Source organism: Rhamphochromis longiceps, linkage group LG4, assembly GCF_057381845.1.
Source record: "Rhamphochromis longiceps isolate RC_006_pf linkage group LG4, R_longiceps_female_GT1.1, whole genome shotgun sequence".
In the NCBI taxonomy this organism is placed as follows: Eukaryota; Metazoa; Chordata; class Actinopteri; order Cichliformes; family Cichlidae; genus Rhamphochromis; species Rhamphochromis longiceps.
In genome coordinates, this window is record NC_140560.1 from 31,526,132 (window position 1) to 31,539,541 (window position 13,410).

The 13,410-nt window shown below is 44.0% G+C and overlaps 1 protein-coding gene across 1 annotated transcript in view; it reads left to right on the plus strand.

Annotated features, from left to right (window-relative positions):
- The first annotated feature begins 2,908 nt into the window (after positions 1-2,908).
- Positions 2,909-13,410, plus strand: part of arhgap23a (Rho GTPase activating protein 23a) — a 67,516-nt gene continuing 57,014 nt past the window's right edge. Inside the window, exon 1 of the mRNA XM_085404527.1 lies at positions 2,909-3,302. Coding sequence (XP_085260653.1) covers positions 3,294-3,302 — 9 coding nt within the window. The 5' untranslated portion in view covers positions 2,909-3,293. The remainder of the gene's footprint in view (positions 3,303-13,410) is intronic.

A 13,410-nucleotide genomic window follows, 5' to 3' on the forward strand; every position in this document is an offset into this window, starting at 1 on the left:
TTCCAGCTAAAGGCATATTTTAGTCGCTACTCAAACCAAAGTGTACTGTTACACAAAACAGGATTTATTCATAATTTTCTATTTTATCAACAGATGAAGGCTCCTCTGTCTTATTTCTCAATGAGGACTCTTGAACATTTGCATCTCTCTGCACGGTCACAGGTCAGCTTCTGCATAACAGTGGATGTCTTACCCTAACAATTATTTTTAATGAATCCTGAAAACACGTAATGTCTCCTTTAAGTTATATGAACTTAAGCTAGTTAAGCTAGATTAGCACAAAGTGTAAAAACATGGTAACATGGCTAACCTGGTTCACCCCTTACTCAAAACGTTTAACCTGTATGAATTACACAAATATAACATAATATGTTAATTTGCGAGCTGTAGAGTTGCTGGTATGTAGATTTAGTTTAGCTTTTTTTCCTGCTTTGTTCTCACTTTTATGCTAAGATAAGCTAAATATCAGTAGCCATGCAGTGTAAACATAAACTGTAGCAATTTCAATCATATCCTTTCTGAAACTATATAAATCTATTTCCTAAATGTTAAACTGGGATGCATCAGAGTCGACCCTGATGAAAGCGTTGGTCAGTCAATAAAGTTGTTCCTCTTCCCTTAGGTGTTGCTGGAGTTCCTGCATTGTGAATTGTTTCATCCTCTCCATGCACCTTGGAAGTAGGTGAAGTTGTGCCAGAAATTTTTGCTCTAAATGTTAAACTACTCATTAATTCATTCCTTCCCACCTCCTCAAAGCACTTAGCTAAAGTTTCTCCCACATAGGCAGATAGAGCCCCTCTGGGGAATGATCAGAATTCCTCTGCTGATAGTATAAGCTACCGCTCTCACCATTACAATACACCCACTGTTTTATCAGAGAGCACACACACACATGTGCAGTCATTTTACTTCAAACAGCATCTTTGGCACGGCCAGATCAAATGACACTGCAGCAAGCTGACACTACACTTGTTAGTCTTCATCTGGGTTAGAAAGAGAATGAAGCATTGAAGCTGGACTAAAGGAAAGATTTCAATCACACTCCTGTTCGCCTCATATCAGATTGTGTCACAGCTATGTTTTGTGTCCCCTGAAGCTCGACAGGCCAGAAACAGGTGCTCTTTTGTTTTTCAGCTGCAGAGACCTTGACTTTCCCCCGGAGCCATAGTTTTGGTCTAATGCAGTAACACAGGACATTTATATGTGCTTATAATTATTTTAAAAGGAGAAAAAAACAATCTAAATAGTACCGTATCACTGCTACAGCTGCTGACAGCATTCCTGGCATTCCCGGGGATATTTCGTTGTCTTTTATATTTTTGCTTAATTCTCTGGATAGCTGGAAGAATGTGCACAACATTACATCATGTCCAGATGCTTCCGGTGCAGACTTTGATGGCTGAAATGTCATCGATTTAAAACCTAAATGTTTTTAGGATTTAAAGACAAATAACGTGGTGTGTTTTAAGTGGTTCGTTTTAGACTTCTTACTGTCAGAAAATTTCTTTGATGCTTTTTTTCACCTTGTTCTCCATTTGTCAACTCTGGAGCTTAAAAAAATGAACATAAGGAGCCTTTCTGGGAAATAAACTAAGTAATCACTCACTAGAAGAGAACTGGGAGCAAACTGAACACAACACAATCATAAAACACATCAAGTCGTTCCATAATAACCCCTGGAAGTGGAGAGTGGAGTGGGAATAACAAATAATATAAGGAAAGACTTTCCCGATGTGAAGTTTCCTTTTAAATTAATCCTGCACAGTTATGGAAAGCCAGGAGGAACACATGCACATCGACAGCGTAATGCATAAACTACTGCCTGCTTAAATAAAGGATAATAAGTTTACATCTTTTTCAAAAATCTCTATATTTCCATTCATGAAGGCGTCTCCTGATTTTAGATGGTGATGATAATAGATGTTGTGATATGATGAATCTAATGTATATGTATGTGTTCAAAGTTCAAATATCAGAACCCGCGTGACTAGATTGTAATAACATCTCGTATCTGTGGCACCTTTAACCTCCGGCAACTTTTTGCCAGTGAGCCGGAGTTTGGGATTGAGAGGATAGAGAGTGTAGTGATAATAATACAATAGGTGAAGATGGAGGGAGGTGGAGAGGATAGAGGCAGAGCAAATAAAGAAAAAAACAGGCAATGAAAGAAAAGAGAATGAGGGAAGGGAAATGGAGTGCCTCTGTGCTTATAGCCGTGGCCTTCAGTGTTAGAGTTCCTGTTGTTGTGGGGTGGGAGTTTCCCTCTGTGGCGGCAGTGAGGGAAATGGCAGAGGATGTCTTTTTCCTGGCTGACCAAGAATGCCCGGCTCTCGAGGTCTTTTCTCCTCTCGTGTGTGGTTTTTAGTCATTTTTTGCCAAAGTTTTTAGTGTTAATAATACAAACATCTCACCACAAACTCCTCGTTTTCTTTTCATTTCATTTGGAACACTGATGCATTGCGGGTGAACTATTTTCTCCCTGGGGGCACGGGGATATCTGCTCTTAAACGCCCAACAGATCCTGACAACAGATTGGACTACACGTCCCAACATGCTCCCCTCACAATAGGAGGCGGGGGCCATAAATCCTGCCAGCCAATGGTTTTACGTGAAGGGGTTCTGTGGTTGGTGAGCTGCACGGGCAGCTGTTGTCAATGGCAACAGAGGTTTGCAGGGAAGCATGAGCTGGACAGCTGGTAGAGGGTCCTCTGCTAGGAGTCACATGAGCTCCCGGCAGCCAATCTCAAGCCTTCCGCCTTCCTCTATCGGCTGCTTCTTCTCGCTCATTTGCTGTTCTGGTTCTCTTCAGCTGCAGCAGGAGGGGGAGGGGAGATGGAAGGAGAGGAGGGAAGTGGAGACAGGGAGAGGGAGGGAAAGGAGGCGAGGCCAGCGTACACAGGGAACGAGTGAAAGAGAACGAAAGCGGAGAGCGGGAGTCTCTTCCTTCTGTGTGGCCATCAAGCAGAGAGGCGAGAATTGGACGTGCACACTGTTTCCCCTCTAGCTGTCACCCAGAGCGGCAGGGGAAGAAGAGGAAACAGAGACAAGGACAAAAGATGAGTGTCTAGCTGGATGTTTCAGGCTGTCACACTCAGAGACAGAGTTATGCCTGTGTGGAGAGGCGAAGCAGCAGCAGCAGCGCTCGGCTGCCAGGCTGCCTCGCCTGTGTGACGAGAGCAGGACTGCATTTCTGCTGGGAATACTAAACCAGGAAAAGAAAAGAGAGAAGACAGGCAGCCGGTGATCTTGTGCCATGACTGGGAAGAGGAGGAGGGAGGAGACTCGTTGAAATCATGGACCAGGTGAGGATGGAGATGAGGAGGAGGGGAGGAAGTGAAGGGGAAGTGAAGGGGAACACCACCTTTAATGTGCTCCACATATCCACACCTCTCTGACACAAAGCACGCAGCGCAGACGCAGCAGCGGCTCCTGGTTTATTCATAACATGCATCACAACTGTTTTCATTCCCTCGAGGCAAAAACCAACTGCACAGCATGCTGCCGAACCCACGGTGTGTGTTTTCTGATTCACCCCCGGCGAGCTGGTTTTCACTCTGAGTGGGTGGGGAGGGGGGGGAGAGGCCGGGCCGGCAAAGGTGTCGCCACCGGCAAGTGGCAGGCCTCTGGAGAGATGACACAGTTCAAAACATCACCGGCTCATATCTTAGGTGAACACTTTGGAGATGAGCAACAGAACAGAATGAAAACAGGGGTGTGGCTGATTTTTACAGGATAACATGTCGTGAAGCGAGTGGCACCTTCACCTAGAGTCAGACAGGAAGGAGTAAGGGGATGGGATGTCGTGCAACAGTGTTCACATCCAGAGCGTTACTGATAGAGACCGAGGCAAGCCGAAATATTGTGTACTCATGTCACAGCCTTTGCAATAGGTCTCATCGCCTGCGCCACATGTTTACTCAGCGCTGTAACTTGATGCATGTCGAATGTCCCTCTCTTGCGCCCTAAACAGACAGTGTTTGTGACTGCTTTGGTGTATTTTATGACCTGTTTCTCAGAGCTCTGTTTGCAGGCTGATTGCTGCAGCTGTCTTTTGGTGTTGTCTCCACGGTGGAGGCGAGCAGCTGCTGGTAGTTTAGCAAAATGATGGATGGTTTAGAGGAGCAGAGACAAGAAGCAACACCAATCAAGTCTCCCTCCCTCTCGCATCTCCCCTCCATTGCCCTCAAATGTGTCTCCTGCTCATTGATTACCTCATCCCCCGTGTCCACCCTCCCCCTGTCTCACTCTGTTGCTTTGCGTCCTCTATGCTCCTGAGAGGGGATCTGGTGTGAGCATCAGGTTTGCGATGAAGAAGAGGAGGGATTACGGAGTAAATAGGTGACACACCCAAAGCCCAGCCCTTGCCTCGGGGTTAATTATTCATGCTGTCCATGGGTGGGGGCGTGCCTGTCCTGTATGTGTCTGCCTGCTCAGGTTGGGGTGATGTTAGCCCCCTTGGTACAGCAGGGATGATGTCATGACTGCTGCTAGCCAGACAGTCAGAGTGTCTTTGTTATTGTGGGTGGAGATATACTTAGAGGCAGGGGTATAAGCTAGCAACCCAAGCAGCAAACTTCAGGTAGTAACAGAGAGCTCACGATGTGTTTGGAGGACCTAAAAATGTCACGTATGACTTATTAACCAAGTCTTACACACACATTCTCATGAAAAGTATCAGTTCACCTTTGCAACAACAATGACAAAAAAAGAGAATGGTGTCACTTACTGTGCAGTATAGATCACAGGAAACAAAAACTATTTATAAGACTCCGCAGTGCTGTGAAATGCTGACACGGCGTGGCCTTGGTGCAGTGCTAAAGCTGGGTCAGTGTCATTTTAATAGATGGACTATATTGTGATGTAATGTATGATTATACAGTAGCACTTTCCTGTTCACATGACTGTGAAGCATTATCTGTTGTTTTTTGTTTCCTGGGTGTGTTTACAGTAAAGCAGCCGCGAGATGGTTCTTGGTACACAGTCTAAGTCTGAGAAACGTTTAGAGATACAGTGAGAGTTGGAAGCCTCAGCATGCACTAATATCACCGTGTGGATGCAAAAGAGGCATGCGGGCTTTACTGCAGTCATCGAAAGGCTTGCAAAGTTTACACGGCATCGTCACACGCTTTTGTCCTTCTTTCTGTTTGTAGCTGTCTATTGAAGGACACGCATGTACATTCGCAGTGATAAGGAGGGCAGAGGCTCAGTGAGGGACAGGAAAAAGGCTTGTGAGATAAAGCGCCTGTGAGAGAGAATCCAGGGCAGCAGCGGGACACCTCTTACTCTCAGAGTCCGTCTGCGATGCATTCTTCTGTGTCCGAGTGTTGCCACGATCCTCATCCTCACTGCACTCTCTGGTTTTATAGGCTTATAAATGTTCTTAGTTCAGAGCGCCTCCTTCCATGAGGATGATTAAACTATTAGACTAACTGCAAATCAGCGTGGGTCATTAGTGCTTTGTGATCAATAGTCATTAAGGGAGACATGGGCAGGGCTTGTGGTGACTGCTGGCGTGCGAACTCGAAGGCCGGAGATGGAGTTGCATGACCGCATCCATCACGCAGAACCACATCACTCTTTCTACTGTAACATCCTTGGACTCCACTGGAGTAAATTTGCAGGATTCACAGTTTAAAGTAAACCTTATTTATTTTATATTAGGCCTTGGTGCACTCCCCCACACTTCTTCCACTCTAAAACAAGTTGTTTCAGCTCGTCTCCTTTTACGCCAACTCTCTTCTGATTGTCTGCATCTTGCAAACTAACTCTTGGTGCAGCAGGCGGTCTTAGTCGTGTGCCTGACAGGGCTATATTAAGGATACCCACTATCTTTTTATTATCATTCAAATCCAAGAGATGAAACCCCCCCAAAAAAAAAAAAAATTATACTTTTGGCTCACCGGCACTACTTGCACATATGTTGAACTTATTATGTGAAACTTAATATGAGCAACCACAACTGCAGCTGTTTGTGTATGACAGAAAATAAGGCAGAGCATGATAGATACATTTAAAAGTGTGTCACTACATCAGAGGGAATCCCTGATACAACTGGATGAGGCACATTCATGTGGACAGGGGTGACGCTGTTGTGTTTGTGCTGCTGTCTGAGTACAGCTCCCTGGAGGCTCAGTAAAGGAGGCTGGGCGACGTGTAACTTTAGTGTGTATATGTGTGCATATATATATCTATGTGTGTGTGTGTGTGTGTAAGTTCCTGTGGCTGTCAGCCAGAGTTATCTGGCAAATTGCTTTGTCTGTTTCCCATAGATGTGACTGAAATGGAATGCAGTCAGAATTAGCTCAGGGCAAAGCAGCCACGGAGGGAGATATTTTATGAGAGTGAAAGTGTGTGTGCCTGTGTGTGTGCGTGTTAGTGAAGAAAGGGTCTTATTAGGTTACAAATGAGATAGTGAGAGAGAATGTAAAAGACAAATGTGTGAGAGGAATGGATAAAGAAAAAGAAGGAGTGTGTGTGTGTGTGTGTGTGCTTCATGGTAGAACAGGTGGTCTAATCTGATGTCCCACCCATGGCACCCCGAGGCCTCCTGTCTACAGCCCTTCAGTCTTTGCACTCTGAAGAATTTCTCACCGCGGGGCAGCAAACAGTGAGAGACTGTTAAAGATAAACTTTGAATGTGCGCTTGCATCCAAGCTGAAATCGAACAGTCACCAGACGTGATATTAAAACCACGGCCACAAAAACAGCTCTGACCTACCCTGACCTATCAGAGCAAGGAGTCGGGACCTCTGTCTGGCGGCAGATCCTCTTATGGATGCTTGTTATAGCTGGTTATGTTTTCTGTGTGTTGAAGTAGTGTGAAAGACCCAGAATTTGTCAGCAGCGTTTTTGCATTCTGCTAAGATAATTAATGCTATTCATTCATACAGTCATTCAGTGTTTATATTGATATTTTTACCCATGTTTAGAGCTTCTCTGGTCTCAGTATGAGTTCTGTAACACTGAGTGGAGGGGAGTTACAATGACATATATCCACACTGCTGTAGGAAAGCAGAGTTCACAGAGGTACATAGTTCCTTGCAGACATTTATGGTACAAATGGCTGTCACCATATTATGCACAGTCTCTGCAGCAGCAAGTAGGCTCTAGTACTACTACATGCTTATCAGTGTAATACTTTTCATGCAGGCTTCCATTTCATGTAAAATCAACCAAATCTATAAAAGGAAAAAATTAAACTAGAACCTCTCAGAACCTGTAGTCAGCTTCATTAGTTATATGTGGAGCAGCACAATGGTCTGCTCTCATTGTTAGCTCTGCAAAAGACTGGCAGCCAGCTGGATTAGGATCCACCCCCCACCTACCCATGACCCTGAATTGGATAAGTGATTAAGAAAATCAATTGATGGGTGGGTGGCTGTAGTATATTTATCAAAGCTATGAAAAACATTGCTGTCATAGTAAAAGAAGCTCTATAGACTGAAGTCAGAAGAGACAAACAGAAGGTGTTTTATCATTTCCAGCATTTTCAATCTCTTGTAAATTTTTATGTACAGAAGCCGGCCATCAAACCCATTTTAAATCAACATTAAGCGTCACCATCCGAAGCTTAAATTTGGATTTTTTTCCAGCATGATTTTTTCTATAACTTTCCTTTGAGCCTGAATATGATGAAATGTGTGCATAATAGCATACTGTTAGCCTTTTTCCTTTAGGCATCCAACATCTTGGAAGAAGTGTGAGCTTTTGACCCACCTCTGTGTCTATACTGAGAGATGTAGCTCAGTAATTTTATCATAACATGAAGGTAACATTTCGCACAATTTGATTAAATATACAAAAGAAATTAACTTGTTCTGAGGGAGTCTAGAAGAAGCGGCTCGTTGATTTTTCAAAGAGAAAATTTTAGATCTGTATCTATTCTCTAGGCTCTATTTTTCCACAGAAATCCTTTCAACTCATTTTTAAGACATTTAAAATGCAGAAATGCATTTAAACATATTGTAAATATCATGTTCATGTCAGGTATAAAGAGCTGTTTGTGCATGTGGAGTATCTTAGCACAGGGCTCATGTTCTTAATTCAGTTGAATTTTTAAGGCTGGAGATAACCAACTGTTCGAGGCCAGCAGGCAAACAATGCACAGATTGTCCCGTGAAAGAAAGTAGGACACCCATCTCCAGCAAGTAAACATCTCCCGCTCAGCTTAGGACCTCAACCTCAATGCACTTAAGTGGCAAGCAATGAATGCAGATGGCAGAAGCGGAGGGGGGGGGGGCGTTCTCCCGCAGGGGTCAAAGGTTAGCCAGTGTGGCTAAAGCCCTTCCTGTCAGCAGCACTTTGCATCAGTCCAGCCAGGGAACGGCAGGATGATGACACGGGACGAGAGCAGCTGAGCAGGGATAAACCAGCCAAAACAGAGGAATGAGGTTTATCGGTTGCATTGGGAGACCGTCCAATTAGGAAGCCATTTGAGTCCAATTTAACCTAATGGGCCTGTTTGGCGTGCTCAGTTATCAGTTTGACATGTTTTCGACTCCCTATCTATTCCCACTCCTGCTCTGTCATCCTTGAGTCTCAGAGCAGCTGACTTCAGTGGTTGAGGTGCTGCACGAGTATGTCAGTCTGTAATGAACAGCTGCTGTTTCATTACTTTGATCATCTAACAAGCTAAATGGATGCTCTAAAGTTACTGGGCGCCACGGCAGCATATCAGTAATGACCTGAGCTTCATGACCCGCTGACCTCTTGGCCTATTCTCCTTTGTACTGTCCAACTTTTCCTTCATTCACCGCAATGACCCGACTCTATCACATCATGAGTTCAGACTCAGATTTTGTGGCTCTCATGTCCAGAATAAACTGTTCCCTTCCCCGTTTCTCACATGGCCACATATTTCTTTCCATTTTTAGGGCTCATTAAAATCCTTGTCATCACTTTAAATCACATGAAACCCCGTAGATGGGAATAAAATGAAAAGCTCATCTGAGATACATGCAAGGACCTAATTTTGTTTTTATTCTCCACCCTCATACTGTATCTCACCATCTCTTGTAGGTATGGAGCCCCCTTGTGGCATCCAGATGCCACTGTGGCTCAGTTTCTATCTTTCAGGGTTGGGAGCGAGGATTATCTATTTAGGGAAATCTCTGTGGTGAGCAGCAAAGGAACAGATGGTTATCCTTTTACAGAATCCAACCTAGAATAAGACGATGTTTGCTTATTTTGTTATTAACAATGATGATGGTGCACATTTACATTAATTCCACGAGCAAAGTATATAATCCTCTCTGTCTTGGCCATTAAACACTGCAGGAAAAAAGCGTCACATCTCAGTTTGTTATAAAAAGCACTGCCCTCATTCTCAGATTTATGGTTAATACTTGTAGATCAACATCTTTATTAGTGATCTGTGTTTTGGAAAACAGCGCTGACTTTCCTTTTGAATTCAAAGATTTTACAAGTGAGCAAATCCACTCCTTTTATCTCAGTCTATGACTTTAGTTCAGAAACGTGACAAAAGCATTTAACACATGTGATCCAACTGTTTTAAGCACTTATAGATGTTTATATTAAAAAAGTGGTGACCTCTCTGAAGGTTAGAAATCTGTCAAAACGTTTCTCTTGTGCGGTCTCACGTCTCCTCCGAAATGAGAACACCCTCCTTTAAGGCCATGTCTAGACAAACTTATCTCTGAGTTTTAAGGCCAGAGAAATGCTGGGATTAGGGTATGATCCCTTCAAGCGTACGGGATTATTCAGTTTACTGTATATACTGCAAGAGGTGTGGCTTTATGTGCACCACAAAGCAGATCTGTCATGGCCGTAAGGTCCTTGAGACGATTTTTCTTGCTGCTTCAGAAAGTCTGATGATGTTTATGTTGTAGATTATAAGTTATGAAGACCTTGGGGGTGCTTGATTATTCTGAACTGAGTTATTTATGGTAAAACTTGCTCCATCTTTTTGTAATAAGTGCTTCTGTGAAGGCAGAGGATTAACTTCAAAGACTCAGATCCAAAGACAAAACACACTTTAATCCCCTAAATGTTTTAGGAGAAGGAAATAGTCGTCCTAAGATGCCCAAAATACTAAAGTCTAAGGATGTGACCATGTGACGTTAAGTTACAGGACTTTTTTTAAAGGTATGAAAATAAGGAACAAACATTTGCCTCTGGATCTGGAGCTTATGTCATTCTATTAATATACGAGTTATTTCTGGATCCTACTGATTCATCGGTAACCAGCAGAGAAATCTGATGCAAACATGTTGAATGATATTGCACTCACTGATTCCCGAATGTGACTGGAAAACATATCTCATCGTCCGAGCTCATTGCCATTGTTTTCCCTCATGCCACAGGAAGTGATATGAGAGAGAGGAAAAAGATCTGTGAAAGGTAAAGAGGCAGCAGACACGTTCAGCCAGCAGGAAGGAAACTCCGTGCTCTGCTACTGGAACCATGAGTGTCTGTTTATTTTATTTCTCTGTCTCTCAGAAGAGATTTAAGGGAAAAGAAGAGGTTGTCCTTTTGAAGAATGTGTGCCAAGCATTTATAGTAACAGTGGCCATTTATAGAAATAGTGGAAACCCCTGGAAGCTATTTCAGCCCTTGTTGTTTTTTGTATTTGTCTGGAACTTTGAGGAATAAATTGATGGGGAGACACACTGGCGATCTCAGGATGCTAATTCTCCACTCATGTGTACTGACACTAACACCTGAACATCGATTAGTCTTCTTGTTAGACTCTGGGCATTTCCTTCTCTTTGTTCCTTTATCTCAAACACTCCCGCATGGCTGTTCTTATCAGCTGTCTCCATGTTAAGGCCTGCTTCTGTATCAAAAAGAAAACTCCAAGAAGTTGAGGCCCAGCAGTTCATGAGTGGAGATGAGATAATGTATAAGCTTGTACAGGAAGATGGGACTTAAACTCTCTTTACAAAAGGCTTATATGCATAAAAACCCATAAACCTCTATCTTTGATACAAAGGGTTCTTTTTGCAGTGGAAACTGGATCGTGCACTATAGGATATGGCGTATCAGCATGTCCAGTGTAAACCCCAGGCTAGCAGTAGTGTGTGGCTTGCATGTGTGTGTGTGTCTGCAATGAGTCACTCTCTCCATCCTACACCCAGCTCAATGTCTGCTCCAGCAACAAAAGCTCTGAGCCTAACCTGTCTCTACCTTTGCAGATTGGGTGCCCACAGGCCTTTAGTTGTTTATAGAGGAATGAGCGAGGCAGCTGCAAGAGCGAGTGGGGATTACAGTGAAATGTAGAGATGGGTGAGGGAGGCCTACAGGTCAATAGAGAAACAAGGAAAAGAGTATATGCTATGTTATAATATCAAGGAGGTTCGTTACTGACCATAGCTACCAAAAACAAAACAAAACAATGAGCTTTCAGTGTGCCAAGCTGTTGTTCCCTCTGCTCTTGGTGTAAACCTAAAGCTTTCTGGGCATTACCTGACAGAGGGGCATCAAACGAACTGGTAATTCAACAGTCGTGACTACGCTCCATCCCTAGCACCTAGTTCCCAAAATACCTGTGATGTTACCTACTTGGTCCGTCTAATAGTGAATTCAAATTGAGCAGGTTAATAGTGAGAACAAGTGTGAAGCAGACTATCTTCTGATGTGAGGAAGGGCAACAATGTTTCTCCCAGAGTTGAAGTTCATTTGGGAAAACGGCTGTTTATTATTTTTCGACAAGCACAGTGCAGAATGACAGGAAATGAGCAGAGAAAAGGGAATAGCTTGCAACTTTTGGGAACTGAAATATGACCATTGCACAATCTTAGTCTATATATGCTTATCCATATTAATAAAAACATTACTAACACTTCCTGTAAACCCCGTTACCACTTACAAATGACGTCACATTCATCCGTGTCAATCTCTTTAAGCATGCAGAAATAAATGGAAACCAATTGCTGCAAAATGGCTACAAAATCCAAAAGCACAAATGAAAGGTCTGCATCATTTTGTAAATGAAGCTCTTAGAAATCAGTGTAGCGTGAATAGAAAGCATCTTCTGAATGGGGTTCAGTCGCTTGGCACAGCATCAAGCGATTACAAAAGCTGCGGCAAAGGCTGCAATTCAGGCTCGGTGTTTAACTACTTTTATTTATGTAGCGGTATGCGGTACAGTTACAGTCCCTCTCTGTCCGTTTAAGCTGCCTGGTCAGCTGTTTCCTCCTCTCGTGCCAGTTGTCCGGCCAGACAAAGAGGACTCCTCTGTCATGCGGGGGTGGGGGCGGGGGGGTGGGGGTCATGGCTCTGGTTGGAATCCATGGGGTCATCGCTCTCCCTCTCAAACTTCCCATAACACCCTTCAAAGGAGTGCCACGGGAGCTTTTATGTCTCAGAGTGAGACATACAGCAGAATTGCTTTCATAACTACATCTTACTCACACATACATAAATATTTCAACCTGTCTCTTTCTCATCTTTGACACCCACGTTGCAATCACACGCTCACATATGTTCAGATGTGCTTAGCAATGAGCAGCTGAGAGAATTACTACAGCGCAAGCATATGGGAGGTCAATTTTTAGGTCATGTTTCACGCTATCAAACCGAGAACATGTTAATCAGCCTTTTATTACATTTGAAACAAGGATTTAAAGATGGTTACTCTTTATAATAGATTTGAAAGCGAGTGGGAGATAGTGTACCTTGGCAGGATTTCCACAATGTTTCCTTTTGGCTCTTAGCAGTAGGAAAACCCTCCAAGTACCATCATTAAATGCAACAGTATCAAGGAGACAGATATAGAGCGACTCTGTAGAAGCTTAAGGAGAACGATGTTGAGAAGTTCTGGCAACTAGACTCCTCAGACATGAAGTAAGCGTGTGCAGAGGGCGTTACGGACATTTACTGAGAGGCTGGGCACAGTAACTTAGGGGAAGTGAAGTGAAATAGAGGAGATATGAAAGAATTAGGAGATAGAAGCCTTGGGCGTGAGGACTGGGCGGGGTTAGCTTGGAATAAATGGAGTGATAACAATGAATAGTAGCATCCTAGTGCACAAGCTGTGCGAGGTGGCCTAGAATGGTATGAGGAATGCCCACCCACCATTCCATCCATCCGTCCTGCCGCCTTTACAGCCTCAGCCAGGCAGCGTCGGGCCAGCGGAGGGAGGCGGGAGTCGAGGGGTGGGGGAGCGGTCGAGCGAGCAAATAGGATGATGGTTGTTTATGGGTTGGTCCCACAAGGCGTCGGGCTGTGTGCGCGATTATGTAACGGCTGAGGAGAGGCTCTGGATGCTCTCTGCTCATCCCCAGCTGACCCTCGAGGGAAAGAGATTGGGGAGGGAGGGGTGTCGCCTCACATCACAGTCACAGATCGGGGCTTACTCAGTCAGTCATGGGGGACATACCCAGCGCCTGAGGATGTGTGTCAGTGAGTAAGCCCGACTCAGGGATGTGTTAGCCGTCAAGTGCAGGAGAA